Below are 18,899 nucleotides of genomic sequence, written 5' to 3' on the forward strand. Positions count from 1 at the left end.
GATGCTGCTTGGCCTGCTGTGTTCATCCAGCCCTGCACCTTGTTGTCCCAGTATGCACTATAGGCAGACCTCAGAAACTACGCTGAGATGAAATAAAATAAAATTAAAAGTTTATATTGATGAGTTCACTATTTAAATACAACTCTAATTGATGAAACCCATTCAATACATTTAAATTCCTTCAACTAAATCCCTTATAAAAGTAAGCATTTATATTCATAAACCCCCCCATCGACAGATAGAGTGATATGGCAAGTTCTGAATGTTGTTAATTGCAGACTTTTTTTTTAAAAACACAATTAAGGCCAGGAAATGTAATTAATGTGGTAGCTTGACTGTTCCAAGGAGAATTTAAATGCCTTGACAGCTTGATAATTCCAGTGTTTAAGCACCTTCAAGTCTTTTTCTAACAATCACAAGGGCACTTGACTTCTCTCAAAGAGCATCTTGTCTCTCACAAAGGAGTCTCTGCACTTATCCAAAAATGTACCTTATTTTTGCAAAAGGATACTTTACCTCCTCAAAGAACTCCTGTAAGTTTAGATTTCCTCCTGAAAATGAAAGTTGCATTTTGGAATCTCACTTGCGAAATCGGGCCTGACAGAAAGTAGCTGTACTCTTACATGCACAGTTGCCTTGATGAACACAGATGTGCAAACCACACCCTGACCCCATTCCTTGTCCAGTGAATGTAGTGCATTCAGGATTCAAGGGAAGGACTCTGGAATTCAGAACCACGTTGGGTAGGCCACAGATCGTCTCCATCATTGTGAAAACTCAAGTTTTAGAGTCACTTGGGTAGATGCTTCATTAAAATGACATTAATAATGCACAGCTATTGAAGAAAATTAAAGGTATGAAATAATTGGGAGATCTTGTACTCAACTTTTTTTTTGTATTTTGAGGCCTACTTAACATATAAAGCATCTTATTGGTCTGTTTCTGTTGTGTGATAGAGGGACAGTATAAGAAAGGTAAACTCTTGCACAGTTCCTGTATCTGTCTACAAATTCAGGCCTACTGGACCTTGACTGTCAAGAGGGTCAGATCTGTCACTGGAGTCTGTTGTCTTCCCCAATTACAACATTTTTTAGAATTGCTGTTATAAATATTACATTATAGTATTCAACTTAATACAAGGAGGCGACGGCCGAGTGGCATTATAACTGAACTGTTAATCCAGAGACCTAGGCTATGTTTTGGGGAGCCAGGATCGAATCCCACTACAGCAGATGGTGGAATTTGAATTCAATAAAAATCTGGAATTAAGTGTTTAACGATGATAATGAACCCATTGTCGATTATCAGGGAAAAACACACCTGGTTCACTAATGTCCTTTCGAGAAGGAAACTGCCATCCTTACCTGGTCTGGCCTACATGTGACTCCAGACCCATAGCAGTGTGGTTGACTCTTAACTACCCAATGGGCAATTAGGGATGGACAATAAATGCTGGCCTAGCCAACAATGCCCTCACCATGTGAATGAATAGAAAAATGTGTACTAGGTCATTTAATTAATCATGGAGGCTGAGAGTTTTCTGGATTGTACATTCCAGGAAAGAGCCATCCACAGGAAAAGAGGATTCTGAAGAGGAAATAAGTACAAAAGCAGGGAAGTGATGCCGATCCTTTTATAGCCTAACTAGAGCTTTATACTAAAGTATATTGACTAGTTCTGGCCAACACACTTTAGGAAGGATTTGAATGTCCTTGAGAGGGCCTTAGTTCCATGGTGAGAGATTTTAGGTATGTAGAGTGTAGAAGTTGGATTGTTCTCCTTGGAATAAAAGAGTTTCAGGAGAGATCGGATAGAGCTGTGCAAGATTATGACAGGTTACATAAAGTAACGAAAAGCTTTTTCCATTAGCTGATCAGGCAAGAACTAGGGGACACAGTTTTAAGATTTTAAGCAAGAGATAGAGTGGGAATGTGAAGAAGTACCTTTTTACACTACCAAAAGTACTGGCCTGGGACAAGCTGTCCACAGGAGATGAAGTGGAAAGACATTTTGGATGATGCTACAGTGAAATTGGATGTACAGTGCTATGGGTAGAGGGGAATGGATTATTAGAGTGACTGGATTGCTCTACAGAGAGCTAGCATGCAATTTCTATAATATCATGTAATGACTAGAACCAAGCTTTATATGGATTCTTGGATGACTTAAGGAGTAGTAGTGTGAGGTTGTGCCTCAAACAAAGTCTTTTGGGAAAAAAATCATTTGCGTTCACTTGCTTTTCTGTGTAGTCTTGTGGTGATAATTCTGTTTGGAAAATCCAAAGAGATGCTGTAGTTATCTGACCTTATTCTACATCTATAATAGACAGCGCTAATATGATGGCCCAGAATAGGGTATGACAACTTTGACAGTAAATTAAGTTTTTTTTATTGTATACTAAATGAAGCTTGTACATTGTTTTTATTAGATGCTTCTCCTGAGATGTTGGGTGCTTATCTTGGAGCAAATGCCGTAAATGGAGACTTGGGCAGTCCATCTGATGATGAAGATATGCCAGATCCATTAGTATCAGCAGTACATCCTGACCAGATGCAAGTTTTTGTGAATGGATCTATACAGAATGGAAGTGGGGCAGTGCACATTCCAAGTGCAACCCGTGAAACTGGGAGCATTGAGAGTAAATATCCAGTACATGGTGAAACTTCAGTAGCAAGGCCATCCCCAGCAAGACTTCCAACCTATCGCCAAGAATCACTGAATGATTATCTTGATACAGTTGATAATGAAAACACCAAGTCAAGTTTGGCAGAAGCCCACTTGCATCAAGTTGGAGCTTCTCCCAAACTGAGAAGCAGTTTTCCAACAGACACTAGATTGAATGCAATGCTTCATATAGATTCCGATGAAGAAGATCATGATGTCTCCCAAGAATTGCCTTGTGGGTTCGAGTTATCAAGAGAAAGTGAAGAAAATGGCATACAATTTAAATGTCCTTCTGATGAAATTGGTGATGAAGACCTGGTGAGTCAGCAAAACAGAAATGGTGGCCAACTTCATTTGAGAGAGTCTTCCGACTCCCAGATAAATCTAATAGAAACTCGAGAGGTAACCTCAGATACGGCACATGAACAGTTATCAGACTCTCACTATGACAATCTTCATCAGTTGCTATGCAGCCTTTCTTCAGTAGCACAGGTTGGAGAGGAAGAAGGAGATCAGGACAGCCACGAATTACAGGGGAATGATAATATTGTAAGCAGTGCCTGCCAAGAAAATGAACCAATTCCAGAAGCTTCCAGGACGATTGTTGGTCAAGCAGCTGATGCTGAAGTCAGTGCAGAGAGATTGCTCACCCAAACGGAATCAGTGGATCAAGCATCAGAACGATCCCAACTGTCTTCAGAGAATGAACAAAGTGACACAACCCGTACGGAGAGTGTTAGTGAGGCCAGCACTAGGCCCGAGGGGGAGAGCGATGCGGAAGGTGCTGACAGCTCGTGCAATGGAAGTGGCAACACGACAAGGGTGTCTTCATCTGTAGAAAGCACCACACGATTTTCCTCTTTTGAAAGTGCCAGGTTCTCAGAAACTCCGGCATTCTCTTCGCAGGATGAGGAAGATGGTGTCTGTCCAACCGATACAGTGGCTGATGTTCGTGCAAAAACCCAAGATTCGGAAGGTATTACAGATGTTCCAGTGAGTGAAGAAACTGAAAGTACCAGTGAGGTACAGCAGCAGGAGCCCGCATCCGAAACAGAAGAAATTTGGCAGAGGAGAAGGAGTCTGCAGGCAACAGCTGGTGATCTAACACAGGAAGAAGATACTAGGTCTGCTCAAGCAACTCCAGTGGAGACAAGTGAAGCAATAGCAGGGACTGAAGGTGATAATCCAGGTAAGTTTAAAAGAAAACTTTAATGTCATACAGTTGCATTCCTAACATTCCTATAATTTGAAGCAAGTTATTCAATTAGCAAAGTAGAAAAAATTAAGTAGCATGTCAAGAAAAAGCAAATACAATGAACTACTCTAGACAAAAATATTATTCTACTTGTATCCTTAACTTGAATGTATAGAAAAGAAACGAAGGAGAACCTATGTGGACACTTTGCATTGGAAACTATTCAGGAGCGTGGCAGCTTAATATGTATTAAAATATTGATTAATTTCATAAAAGTCACTTTTTTCTGTTCCAAATTGCATTATGAAACATTTTTATGATTTTAAAACATTTTTGGCCAGATTGCTCATCAAGTTCCCACCAGCCTTTGAGATCCTTACCCTCAGTGCGGCAGGACGTTACCCGTTATCAGCGTATTGACGAACCACTACCACCAAGTAAGTCTATCAAATTTGCTCATAATAGATACTTTACAAGTCTTCCCCCTAAAAATTCTCCTCATTGTCCATGTTAAATTTGGAAGATTTGTGGAAATTTTGGAGATGTGCCAGAAGCAGGTCTTTGTGGTGATTGGAACCAGGTGGATCCTATTGACTGAGATCCTTGATTGGGGTCGTTAACCTGGGCCAATAAGGGAGCTCTGGCTGACAGATATAAGCAGGGGATTCAGAGTCACCTCACTTCAGGGACTGACTACAATGTAGGTATTTTGGTGGTGATGAGGGTGGGATTAATGATGTAACCATGCAAAAGCACCTACTAGCTGAAGGCCACCTGGACTTCAAACAGGTACTACAACTGGCTCTGTCTTTAGAAAATGAGGCAAGTGGAGCATTGGAGCTACAGGGCATCCCAATGAAAGTGGACACCCTCACCTGTCTGACTGAGATTGGGGAACGCCACTTGAATGTAAGCAATTGCAGAGCTTCAGACAGGGCATACCCTGAGCGGACAGAACCGAGACCAGCCCACAGCACAACCCCACAACAAAACTGAGCCTCAGCCAAATGGCTAAGAAGTTCTTCAGGATCTGGGCTGGCAAGCCATTGTAATTGCAGCCATTATGTAGGCCTGAGACAGCAAAGGACTCCTACAGGCCTGACTTGAGTAAGAAAATGCATAGGCCAGTATCCAGGAGAGTGCACACCCTGCAAAGTACACCTGCATGTGGGTTGGAACAAATAAATTGCTTAGCAACATCTAAATCAGACCCAGTTAAAAATAATGTTTGGTTAAATTGTCACCTGGTTCTCATGGAGGTCATTACTGGTGCAGCTGTGTCAGTGGTTGCAGAACCTGTCTTTAACAAGATTTGCTTGGGACTGCAATCCTTTAGTTTGCACAGAACCTCAGCCAGACTGAGAACATACACTGGGAACCCGTTGCAGATAAGGGTATGACATTAGTTCCAGTCTCGTATGAGAAGCAGTTGGTGCATTTACCACTGATGGTAGTGAAAGGCTCAGGCCAAAGCCTATTGGGTGGAATTGGTTGAGAAAGATTCATCTGGATGCTCAACATTTTTTGATTACAAAATAGCTTCTTCAGTGAAGTCCATGTGAAAAACCCTGGAGTATTTCAGGAAAGGCCTGGGACTATCAAAGGGGCCAAGTCGACGTTACCTGTTGACCAGGAAGCAATTCTATGATTTTTGCAAGGCCCATCCGGTGTCATTCATTTTGCTGGCAAAAGTAGAGGTGGAAATCAGGAGGCTGGAAAATGAAGGAATCATCAAACCAGTGCAGTTTTAGAATGGGCAGCACAGGTCATAGCGATTGTGAAACCTGATATTCCCCGTCCTTGTCGGGGGGAAGGTGAAATGGCAGCAGGAACGCTAATGGCGGCCGCATACCGTGTCTAAGCAAGAGAGACAATTTACTTCGGGGGGTGAAGTTTGGTGCTGAAACCACAGAAATGGCCCTGTATGGGTACAAGGCGAGGCTGATGTGAAGTCAAATCCCTTTTGGGTAGGTGATACAGTACATGTGGCTCACCTGAAAACTGCTACCTCGCAAATGGGGCAGGAGCAAAACATTCCTGGTTCCCCGAGAACAGCCAGAGGGTCTGTCAGAAACCATAGGTTCTCCCCCTCCGTCTAGTGTCGAGCAGACCTCAGAGTCTGAGATGGATGCAGCCTCGATACCATTACCACCAGAAGAAGAGGAGGACACAAGAGACAGGCTATGGTCAGATACCAGCTGCCCGTGTCCGAGTCTGAGTCCGAAGATCCGGACCTGTGGTGAAAATGACCAGGAGAAACTACAAGAGAAAGACTAGGCCTACGTTCCTGGACTTGGGGATGTGGGGGATGTTGTGATTGGAACCAGGTGGATCTTATTGACAATGAGATCCTTGATTGGGGTTATTAACCTTGGCCAGTTAGGGAGCCCGAGCTGACAGATATAAACAGGAGATTCAGAGTCCCTTGATTTCAGGGACTGACTCTGAGCTGGCTGGTCACAGTGCAGTTATTTCAGTTTTCCACAGAAATTATTCCCCACATGATTTGGGAATATGTGGAAATTCTACCCTTCTATTTGTTTTGACAAGCCATGTACCCTTTACGTAAAAATGTCTCTCTACTCTCAGTTACAGCATTTATGGAGTTTAGTTGGGCTTACCCTCTTCATTGTAAAAGTAGAAAATTACACAACTTTACCAATTCTGCCTGTTATTTTGAAGCTACTGTTCTGTGTTAATTGATAACGGTGGGTTATAGTTGAATGGATCACTGACAGTCAGGGTCCATTATGTTAGAAACACCTTGAGATCTTTTTTACTGTGTTCAAAGTGCTGTATGAATGCAAATTGTTGATTGTAGTTTGTTGAATGAGTATGTGAATGAAATATAAGATCAGGTAATCTCTTGAACCATATCCTAGCATGGAATTCCATTACTTAGAAAAAAAAGTGCGATAGAAAGTTGATGGGAAGATATCTCTGGAATAATGCCCTTGTTAAATTGCAATTACAATTGCAATTGTTTTTGATGTTCTCATGAAGTCACAGAAGAGGAATTGATTTTTATTTGTTAAAAATGCTGCATATTAAGATAGGCACTGTTTCCACCTTAGTTAATTTGCTTCTCATTTCTAACTTTTGTAAACATGTTAATCTTGACTTCTCAAGAGGTCACCATTTTACTACCACAACATAATGGGTTGCAAGGGGTGTGGTGGAACTATGGATGTTGGGTCAATATTTTACAAAACAAATGTGTGACCAAGACATGAAGCTCAACATTGAATTCTTCCTGCTTGTTAGCATTTTCAAAACTTTGGTAAGTTATGAATTGAGTTTCCTTCTGAAGCCTCCTTTCATGTGACACTTCCCTCATATGGGACAGTTTGTTTGTCACTGGCCCTCAAATTTTCTTGCTATTCTAGTTGGGGAGTACCTAAGTTCTTAATGCAGCACCATCAATGATCAGGTCAATTTGGTCTCAAAGCCCCTCTCAGTCCTGGCTCATGATTCCCTTCAAAACAGGCTCAATATAAAATGATATTCTTAGTCAAGATATTTATCAAGAACCTGGCTGAGCACATCACTGCAATGTTGAAACAAAGGTTTGGTTATGGAGGCAAATAAGGGGGCAGTGGCCAAAGGGGGGATTGTAAGATTTTCAAGAAGATTTATATAAAACATACTGCATAAGGAGGTAGAATCTTTCTCGTGTATCGTTCAGAATTCTAGTGGGGTAGAGTGGAAACCAGTCATGCGACATCAGAGAGTATATATTGAGGTGAAAACAGATCGCAGATGCATTTGACTATGTGTTGAAGTAAAATTAGCTGATGTTCTGAATATATGATAGTCTTCCCTAGGGACCATTATAAATCTTTCAACCATTTTGTAGGAAGGCCAGGTTTTGCAACATTCTAGTGACTTCACAAAATATTTTAGAAATGTACAGATGGTGCCTAAAGAGTGGCAACTCCTACATTGATGGGGCTGGCGCAGGGGGCAGTGAGAGGGTGGGGGAGAGGTGGCGGTTCAGGTGTCACTGCTGAGCCAACTCAGGACTCATGGTGAAGGCAGAGGAATGAAAATAGATTCTCTTTCAGTTACATCTTTTTATTCTTAAACTATTCAAAACGGTGCCGAACATTGGTGACTGTTGAAGCTTTTCACTATAATTTGCTGTATTATTCACTGTGAAATGCAAGTGACAATAAATAAATCATCATTTAATCAGTTCTCTGAAAATGGCTGAGCTAAAACAAAACAAACTAGTACAGCAGCAATACAGTATTAATTTTATTTTCAAAAATATTATATTTTGCACCTTTGTTATCGTATAATTTAGTGTTATACACTCAAGTGTTTAAATTTGGCTGGCACAAGATAAAGTCTTCCAGTTAGTTTTAGCAGTATGTAATAACTTATGTGGCATATTCTGACTCCCTCAACTCTGCTTCTCGATTTATTTGATTTTTTTAAAAAAATACTGTAGATTGGGAAGCTCGGATTGATAGTCATGGTCGAATCTTTTACGTAGACCATGTGAACAGGACAACTACTTGGCAAAGACCCACAACCCCAGCCTGTCAACAAATTGTTCAACGTTCCAATTCAATCCAACAGATGGAGCAACTTAATCGAAGGTAAAGGAAAGCCATCTAAATCTAATTTAACTCAACTGTTGCTTATTGGTTAATCAGTGCAGTCTCTTCTGATAGCTGGATTGTCAGACTGTCAAACTAACCGTGAGGCAAAACAACTGGGTTCACTGTTGTTGATCTGGAAATAGTGACCAGTAACACGATATGATTTAAGTGAAATGCTGAACTGCAGCATCACAGTATGTGTGGGGACATAGAATGCTGGTATTATATGCAAGTAATGCACTGTCAAAGGCCACCTCACAGCAGCAATTTTTTAATTAAGAAAAATATGGTGCATAACATTTGAAATCAGTCAAACAATCTGGCAGTTCTAATTTATCGTGATTTTAGTCTAGGGATATCTCATTTCCACAGACTTAAACAATGCTCAACTTTATCTTCAAAACAAAGGATTGCATCGAGTTGCATACTTGCCTTTTCTCTCCAGCACTTCCTGCTTTTATTACAATAGCTGATATTGCTGTGATGGCTGTGAATGAGACAATAGTTGGTACAGTGTTGACATTGCTAACCACTAGCAATTCCATTTCTAAGTTGTAACTTGGCTGCAAATGGCAAAGGTCTGTGGCTGACTCTAGGCAGACATTGAGAAAGACTATGCAAATATCATCTAGCAATTCGGTTCGGGTGATTTTGTCCACTTTAATAACAACAGCCAAGAGACCATAAACAGCGTGTCTAAAATTTCATTTCATGAGGTTTTAAATGTACCGCTGTCTTCTCTCCTGCCTGACTTCTGTGCTTTTTTTCCCTCCACCCTTCTTGCTCCTTTTACTCTTGTTCTCTTATGCTCCTCTCTTCACTCTCTCATCTTTCTTTCTATGCCTTACTCCACGGCTTCCTTTCCTCTCTTCTTCTTCCTGTTCATTTTGTTCTCCCATTTAGAACAAAGAACAGTACAGCACAGCAACAGACCCTTCGGCCCACCAAGCCTGCACCATACACGACGCTTTTCTAAACTAAAAACCTTTTGCCTGTACGCAGTCCGTATCCCTCTATTCCCTGCCTATTCATATATCTGTCAAGATCTCTCTTAAACATTCGTATTGTATCTGCTCTACCACCTCCTCTGGCAGTGCATTCCAGGTACTTAGCACCCTCTATGTCTTAAAAAAAACTTGCCTCTCACATCTCCCTTAAACTTTCCCTTTTTACCTTAAACCTATGTCCCCTAGTAATTGACATTTCTACCCTGGGAAAAAGACTCCAAATATCCATGCTCTCGCTATACCTCTCATAATTTTGTTAACCTCTATCAGGTTGCCCCTCGACCTCTGATGTTCAAGGGAAAACAAACCAAGTTTTTCCGATCTCCCGTCATACATATGAAACCAAATAACATCCTGGTAAATCTTTTCTGTACCCTCTCCAAAGCCTCCCCATCCTTCTGGTAGTGTGGTGACTGGTATTTCTAACCCATTATCTGTGGGAGCACAGTCACTTTGGTGGGGGGAGGGGAAGCAATCTCCTGGATTGAGTAGCATCAGACTGATCCAGGTCAAAGCCACACACCAACAAGGTTAAAGGGTCGACAAACAGGAGGCTGAAAGAACACAGCAGGCCAGGCAGCATCTGCTGTTTTTTTTGCCTCTAATCAGGTCAAAGGGTCGGCTGAGACCTCTGCAGTTCCTGTTGAGATTAGAAGGCTTACATTGGAATTTGGCTGAGGTCGTGGTAGCAGTGTCTAAAATAGGCTGGATTAATGGGCCCTCTGGACCGATGCTAGTAGCAGGGACTGGACCAAGCTTTGACGTTTTAGGTGATGCATCTTTTATCTTTGGAGCAATTACTGTCAATGCCAAAATGGTGGTTGGTGCGTGTGGGGATGGGCCTGGTGACATCAGCAGCTGCTTAGGATTCAGGATTCCACATGCAGTGACATCAGCACCAGTGCATGCACAGACTGCTGTACCTTTTTTAGTTTTTTGAAGAGTCTACCAATCACCTGGATTGCCACAGCTGCTCCTTGCACTCCCTGCCAGCCGCTTATGCCAACTCGTTCCTGCGAGGGTGAGGAAAAGGCTGCTCAGGACAATTAGAAGCATCGATTAGCCAAGATCCCAGTGAGTTTAATGACTGTGATTCTATTGGTTGCGCCATATTTGTGACGGGCAGCTGCTGCTGTTCAGTGTCTGGGTCGTGACATCTCACTGCAGCAATGTGTACCCAATTGTATGTGCTCATTGCTCTACCTGTTGGTTGGTGTTCACAATAATCACAGTCTTTTTATTTATAAGCAATTCTCTTTGTGGATCTTTTGTGGATAGAATCATTATGTAAGTGGCTAAAACAGTGTATCCAGTTGTGGACCAGTCTGTGTTAATTACTCTCTGCAAACTGGGGACAATTTTCACACATTTTAGCAACAAATGGGGTCACTTTAGATGCACTATTCTATCAAAAGCATGTTGTGAAACTTTGCTGCTGAGATATTAATCTACACAAACGACTGTTTAACAAATAGATTAGATAGCCTCTTTGCTGTCTACTAGATGTGCTTTTTTTTTGCATTGATTTGAGCTAACTTGGCAGAGACTGGCATCGGGCTGCTGTTTAGAATGGTAAGTTTGATTGATGTTAAATGCACAGTACTGCAGACACTGGAGACCTGAAATAAAAACCAAAGTGCTGGAGAAACTCAACAGGTCCGGCAGTATCTGTGAAGAGAGAAACAAATTAATATTTTGAGTTCAATATAACTTCCGCTTTGATTATTAGTTTTGTGCGATATCTTTGAGAAGTGGGAGCATTCATTTTATGAGGACTCTATGGGGCCCCTTTGGTCAGCCACTGGTGTTTCCATTCTGTGACTGATAAACTAAGCATGATTCAGGTTTCATACCAGTTTCTCACACACAATGAGAGCGTGGCTTGCTTCAAAGTATGAAATGAGCTTATATTTAGAAGTCTATGCTTGAGAGAAAATATGTTACATGTTTAGCTTGTGCATTGAGGCCAGAAAACTGTATGGGTTCCTGTTGCTGTGTGTCATCTGTCTTGTGTAAATTAAACAATTTGTTAGCTCGGAATCTTAGTCCCTGCCTGGTAAGGATAAGTCTTCAGCCCACAGTTTGGAAATGAATCATGTGGTGGCGTATAATAAATTCTAGCAGCCAGATATATAGGAAAGGTTATCCACTATGAAAGGCATTATAAAGTCTCGGTTGTATTTGCTTGCATGTTGCATAGATAAAGGTAGTCATGGAATTCTAGGGAACACAAGCTCAGCTTATAGTAATGCTGAATTTAATACTTAGAAGAAACCATTCAGGATAAAAGGCTGAAATTTTGGAAACGAACCAAACAGCCTGGTTTCTATTGAGGGAATGGGCTTTCTGTATTATGTCTAACTAAAACCAATAAGGAAGAACTCAGCCAATGATTCAATCTGCATCCTGGCACTAATATAATTCAAATTCATGGTTTGTTTTTGGAAAATTATTTACTGAGTCTGTTGGCTGTGACTCGGTCATGGTACACCATTTTTTTTTTTTTTAGCTCCTTACCATGAGATACTCTTGATAGGATTTTTAAAATTGTATTTGTATGAAGGAATCAAAATAAATCTGACCTTTTTCCAAAAATATTTGCATGCTTTTAGTTTCTGGCAGCCCCAAGGGTGAGTTGATGGCAGGGGTACATGGGTTGGGTAGAGACCATTGGGAGGTGGGGCAAAGGAGTGTTAAGGAGGCAGAAGTTGTGTGCCATGCCATGGGTACTGGACCTACTGCCTGCCCCTACTCCCCTCCTGTCAATGCCACAGTTTACCAGCAGCTGGAAAGATGTGGGAAGCCTGTCCGTCCAACAATTGGCCCCATAAGGACACTCAAGCTACCACCATTGAAACTTGATCAGTGACAGGAGAGGCTGCTGGCAAGAGTCCAAGAAGCACCTTACATTGTTTGTGGTGATGTAGGGAGGACTGCTTAACATTCCCCTGTCTACCACCTTCCAACGTACTCTACCCAGCCCATCACTCCTGTGTCCTCCATCTCTCTGATCTCCTTCCCTCCCCAGACCTGTTTACCTAAGCTCCCATTCCTGGGCTTTCCCAGTCAGGCAGTTCTGAAACTGTTCCCTTCCCCACCCACTGACCTCTAACCCTGGCTCCATGGCCCGTTACCTTGGGAACTGAAAACTATTCCTAAGCCAGTCTAGAATCGGACTTACTCCCCTGTGTAGCAATCCATCCAAGTGGGAATAAACTCACCCTTGACTTATTCACCAGGGGAGTGAGATCCCAGTGTAGCAATAAATCCAGGCCTGTATTTATCATCTGTGTTTTGAGTTGTGAGTAAGTCCCTTGGTGCCATATGCAGCTTTTACAAATATACCCAAATTTTACTTTGTTACTGCAATTAGAGTTTGGGATTTATGCTTCTTTAAAGTCATTTTTAATCAACCTGCTCAGACATGTTATGATACTCCTGTGCGGTAGATAGAACTTGAACCTGGATATCCTTGTCCAGCGGTAGGGGCACTACCACTTCAACACAAGGACACCAGGGAGATTTCTGGCTATATGGTTACAACTTGGTCATTGTCCCTCCATCTCTATCCAATCCTTCTGTTCCACTTTCTGTATTGAATTCACCCAATCTACTTCACTGTCTTTTCTCATCATTGAGTGTTTTAATTCTCATTCCTTAAATCTGATCTTTCATGTGGTTCAGTTTAATGGGGGGGGAAAAGTCAGGCTGCCAACTTAAGGAGCAGGTGTCCAAATATCATCATGATATAAAGACTACAAAAAACTTTGTTTTTTTTTTGCTTCAGGTATCAGAGTATTCGTCGAACAATGACCAACGAGAGGTCGGAGGATTCTGGCCAAGCCAGTAGCATTGAAACTGGAGCAGGAGATGAAAGTCACTTTCCTCATTTTAGTACAGGTAAAATCCATTGATGCATGCTTGGTTTAAAACATAATAATGGATAAAGAATGTGATAATGTGGAATCAAATAAGGGCTGACCGTGTTTAACCAATTATTTTTTAAAAAATCAATATTTTTAGTGCTAACAAAGGAATAGTCGTAACCCATTTACCACAATGGGGCAGGATTTGCTGAAAGAATGGCAGTATATACCACATGTTGCATGGTACATTTCACTGATGTGCTATTGGCTTTGTAAAAATGCCACCTTGTTCATATTGTTGCCATGAGTTTTATGAATTTGTTGCATTTGAATATGAATTGTCCTAAAAGCTTGCTTCAAGTCTCTCAATTAGCAGTACACAATGCTGATTGTAAATGACTGTCAATCAACCTAATGCCCCAGAAAGTGAACAATTAAAACCACGCAGTCTTGATTTCTTAAAGTAAATAATTCTTGTTGGAGATTCAATTTTTTTCTTTCATCTGTCAGTCTCTCCATTTCTATCCAACCCTTCTAACCCTCTTTTCTCTCTGCAATGAATTGGATATTAAATTCACCTACTCTTTTTCACTCTCTTGTTTTCTTGTCCTTAAATCTGATTCACTAGTTAAAGGGATCCACAGTTGGTTTTATTGGTTACCAGGGCCCCAGATGCTCTGAAAAGATGTCAGTAACCGGACACGCTCAAGATAACCTGTTCTAATGAATTCCAGCCCATTGACTGAACCTTTAAATCTAATCATTTTTGTCATGAAATCTTCAGATATCACTATTACAGGTTAATAGCAACAGCACACTATAGTTAGGCAATGCAGGATGATGGGAATGTTTTTCTTTTGTGGATTAATAATTCCTGTTGAGTGAAATTTGGCAGCCTTTTTGTGGATTGAGGGGTGGTCCCTCATGTCAGGTATCCGGTACCCAATGGAAGCTCCCCCCCCCGACCCAAGGGCGTTCCTTCCCAGTTACTCACCCAAAGTTTCCCCACCACTTGCTCTTATGAACGCACCCTCACCCGATCATCGGAGCCTCACTTAGCCCAGTGATGCCCAGGACTTACCTTTAAGTCTAGATCCATGGCATTCCTCCTTCAGGGAGTGCTGTAGTCCCAGCAGTGACTACTGTTCCTGGTGAAGCTGCTGGGATTGGAAAATCACTGACCATTTGACCGACTGTCTGTTCTTGCCAAAAGTCACTGCTTGAACCAATTAGTGGTCTGATGACCAGGGTGGCTTGGTTGCTTTGGAGATAAGAGGGACCTAAGTCAAGTGGCTTGTTGAGCTGTGATGAAGTTCTCACATCAGGCCACAAAGGCAAGGGCAACTGTATTAACAGTGAATAAATTTTCACACTCCAGTTTCCTGACCTGTAGTCCCTGCTTTTCTCTCCATTCTTGAATAGTATTTCTCTTGTCCTTCTCTTCTGTATTAAATTCCAAAAGGTGTTAAATCATTCACCATGCTGGCTGAGGGAGGAGAGGGTTGAAGCCATCTTGGTGAGATCTAACAACAGAGCATAGGGTGGTAGAAATGAAGGATTTCATAAGAAAAGAGAAAACAGGTTGTGTGATGCTTGATGGAGAAGTAGAGGAAGAAACCATGTTGTGACTTGGTTACAATGGCCCCACAATAGTCTGGGAAGGTTGGCTGGTGCAGTGAGCTGGGAATGATATTTAGGAACCAGTTGTTATCATTTTGCATCAAGTTTTTGTCAAAGTTGTGTGACGTGATCGCAATCATCTTGCAGATTTACAAATGATGCTGTGCATGTTCTGAAGTGAATCGGTATTCTGGAGAGAGATGCAGAGAGTGTCATGAATTTGCTCAATGAGTCCGGGGGAAAGCAATGTTCGGAATCAGTATAGAATCCCTATAGTATGGACAGAGGCCATTTGGTGCATTGGGTCTGCACTGATCCTGTAAAGAGCATCCATCCAGACCTAGGCCCCCTACCATATCCTGTAACCCCACATCTATCAAGGCTAACTCACCTAGCCTACAAATTCCCGAACACGACAAACATCTCAGCATGAGCAATCCACCTAACCTGCACATCTTTGGTTAGGAAGTTGGATAGGGAGGTTGGCAGATTAGCACCCAGTTGTCTGCTGGCTGGGGAAATTAGTGGGAGACAAGGATGGGTAAATTGTGGTACTTACTTCTATTGAGACAGTATCATGTGCCTTGATGAGCTGTTGGAAACTGGACAGGTAGCTTTTGAGCTTGTCAGAAGGGAGCCAATCCTGGGATGACAGCAAAAGAGCAATGAGTAATTCGGAGAGAGTTTAGGATTGAATCAGTGCCTATTCTGTTATATTATCCCAGAGAGACTGTCACCATCTGCAGTTACATCGCTGTTAAACCCTTCGCTGTCCTCGTCCAAAGGCCATTTTCAACTGTGGATATTGGGTAGTAATCAAGTTCTCCCTGTCTTAACCTGTGGTATTGAGGATACTTGTGCTTCTGTAGTTACCTTGCCAGAGACCACCAGACTTTGTACAGATGGAAGATTGAATCTGGGGTCCTTCTAGTCTGTATCGGTTCAGCTTCGCATTTGCATGAGGCAGCAAAAAGTTCAATCTAGTTTTAATTCGGACCAATAATTATTATTGTTCCAGCACAAATGGTGGATTGTAAGTGTCCTCTTTGATCTTATAGACTTTGCACAATCTCAACCCAGTTCTTTCTGGGTGTGAGCCAACAGAAAAAAATGCTCATTATTTGACACTATGACTTTCAGTCTTATTTGGAGAAGTAATCTGGTGTGGGAACATTTAGCTAGTCCTGTGAATGGCATGAGATGTTTCGATGTTCACACAACAGAGCCAGGTTTATGAATACATAATCCTAACTGGCTGCCATAGGCATTGGAAACAAGTTTATAAAATCACAGCTTCAGAAATTGTAGGAAATGTTTGACTTCCCAGCATCAATGTTCCTCCCCTTGAAGAATATAAAACAACTCCAAAAATCTAGCAAAAATTAAATTTGAAGCACCAAATCTTAAGGATATTATCATACCCTTGGTTAACTGAGAATGACTCATCATTTTAGATTACCGTTATGTTACGCTATCTTTATTGAATCATGAAAACAGAAACCATTTTCCATTAATTTCTGTCTGCATTAACCAAAGTGTAATCAAACACGAGAGTAGTGTACTTTCTTAAGTATTTGGAATATTTTGCATTACCCCCAGCTGTTCAATGAATATTTATGGGATATTGCTGTTTAAAAAGTGTAACAGTATAAAAACAGCTGTGTATTGTGTGATCATCACCTGATGAAATGAGATTCTGTTTCATTTTGGCTGCAGAGTTACGTACAATGGAGTTGAAAAGGTTTTGACTTTCCCTTTATCACAGCAGATTTCAGAAGAGAGCCCACACTCTCTCATTCTGCCTCCCGCTCCCGGATGAATCTACTGCTGCAGTCTCCTCCTGTCAAATTCTTCACCAGTCCAGAATTCTTCACAGTGCTACATTCAAACCCTGTAAGCTGGTTATTCTATTTTATTTGGAAATGCTGATTATTTAGAGTGTTGATTTCAGCTGCATTCTGATATTGGCAAACTTTCTTTTAAATGCACCTGCGATCTCAGCAGGGAGTTGAGTGTGGTTGGCGGGGCTAAGTGTCCATAGCATCTGTATAGATGACATGGTGTTAAGCTGCTCCTTTGTATTAATCAGAGCACCCAAACATCCAGCAAAGTGACAGATAAGGCAGAATTGCCCAGGTGCATTGAGGAGGTGGCCTGTGGGTCTGCTATGTAGGAAAGTGTTCTGATGACCTCACAACAGTTTCAGATTTTGCAAGAGACATAAGACATAGTGTGATGAAAGGTCACCTCGAGCCTACCAAAAGGTAATTCAGCCAATTAGGATGACAGCAGAATGCCATTTTATGTCCTTGTATGAATGTCACAGAGTCCATGGGAACCGCTGAGTGTCAGAGTCCCATCAGGTAAATGAAGGCAGCAAAGAGGTGGAAGGTAAATTCCGGCTTCACATGGGGGCTGTTGGGAAGCAAGGTGCCTTGTCCAAAAGCAGAGGAGCCACAGGCATGGTATGTTATTTTTTTTCGGGGGTGATTGTGTATGTATGTGTATTGGTGGAGTGCCAGGTATTTGGGTGGATGCCAGAGTGCCATCTGGCAATTTGTGCTTGTATGCCCCTAAGGGGAAGGAGAAGCTGTGGGAATGGCTGTTTGGAGGAAGCAGCTGGGTGAGTGACCTCAGGTGACTCAGCATGTTCATCTCCCATTGGCATTGTTCACTCAAAAGGGGAGTCCTCTGAGATTGAGCAGCTAATACGGAAAGAGCAAATGGACTTCCCTGCATCTCTTTCTTTCCAGGGACCTATTGGTTACATGTGTGGGATCTCCCAATCTATGGCACATTGTTATTCAAAATGGTAATTGTCCTCCACTTTAGGAGACCCAGCCAATACATCCATATTGCATTAATCCAAAACAGTCAATCTGAAAGAAACACAGGTTTTGAGGCCATTGTTCAATTCCTACTGGTACAAAGTATGATTAATTGAATGCAAGTGGCCATCAAAACTCCCAGAGGTCCGCAAATGGCTTCCATGAACAGAAAAGGCTTCCATTTCATCAAGGTCCAACTGGTTTGTGACCACAGGTCCTGCACATACTGTGCTTAGTATCCTGGAAACAGCTGGGCATCTTTTAAGTCGGGAATGCGTAGATATCAAAGAATTTCTGACTCTTATTTTGGGGAGCTGGTGGTAAAGTGTTGGCATCACTGGACCAGTAATCCAGACCCAGGCTGAAGTTCTAGGGACATTAGTTTGAATCTGGTCTTGGCGGATGGCAAAATTTAATTCCAGATTTTTTATTGAATTTAAAAGCCCAATGACAACCATACCCATTCTAGATTGTTGTTTTAGAAAAAAACACGGGATTCACTATTGTCCTTTAAGGAGGGAAATCTGCCATCCTTACCAAGTCTGGACTACATGTGATTCCAGACCCGCAGCAATGTGATTGACTCTTAATTGCCTCTGGGCACTTTGGAATGGGCAATAAACGTTGCCCTAGCCAGCAACACCTGTAGCCTGTGAATGAGTAAAAACTAGGTGTAGGAGTCTCTTCTGTCATCAGAACTAATTAAAACACTGGTATCACTTGCAAAGCTGTGAGAGAACAGTGTGCGTATCAGAGGTACCCTGAGAGGAGTCCTCCGATGTGGAAGGAAACTGAGATTGTTAGTATTGTTGGAAGGTGCGGGGCAATGCTGTGATGCTGCTCCCTGTAATGTCCTCCTCCTCTTCCAGAGGTGTGTGATCGCCCCCATGTGGAGGCAACACTTTGTGCTTGTTGCTGGCTGTGTGGGCAACCAAATAAATCAAATGTTTGTACACTTCCAACCATGTGCCTTCAAAATCAGCTGGTTTGTAGATTTGGATGGTGTACTACGCAGGAGCACCATCCCTGTGTTCAACAAAGACTCCCTTGTTTCCCAGCCATGAGGCTGTCCACTCTAACGACAATGCTGAGATAACAAGGTGTGGAGCTGG

The 18,899-nt window shown here is 41.9% G+C and overlaps 1 protein-coding gene across 5 annotated transcripts in view; it reads left to right on the plus strand.

The window, feature by feature from the left end:
- The window catches only part of hecw2a (HECT, C2 and WW domain containing E3 ubiquitin protein ligase 2a), a 291,027-nt gene that overhangs the window by 171,002 nt on the left and 101,126 nt on the right, over positions 1 to 18,899 (plus strand). For 4 of the 5 annotated variants that reach the window (XM_048599375.1, XM_048599376.1, XM_048599374.1 and 1 more), the window contains exons 9-13: positions 2,429 to 3,853; positions 4,201 to 4,296; positions 8,313 to 8,463; positions 13,261 to 13,373; positions 16,725 to 16,852. In XM_048599375.1, coding sequence (XP_048455332.1) covers positions 2,429 to 3,853; positions 4,201 to 4,296; positions 8,313 to 8,463; positions 13,261 to 13,373; positions 16,725 to 16,852 — 1,913 coding nt within the window. The remainder of the gene's footprint in view (positions 1 to 2,428; positions 3,854 to 4,200; positions 4,297 to 8,312; positions 8,464 to 13,260; positions 13,374 to 16,724; positions 16,853 to 18,899) is intronic. The other variant, XM_048599378.1, reaches the window with a different exon arrangement.

The sequence above is a fragment of the Rhincodon typus genome, chromosome 7 (assembly GCF_021869965.1).
Source record: "Rhincodon typus isolate 14 chromosome 7, sRhiTyp1.1, whole genome shotgun sequence".
NCBI classification, from domain to species: Eukaryota; Metazoa; Chordata; class Chondrichthyes; order Orectolobiformes; family Rhincodontidae; genus Rhincodon; species Rhincodon typus.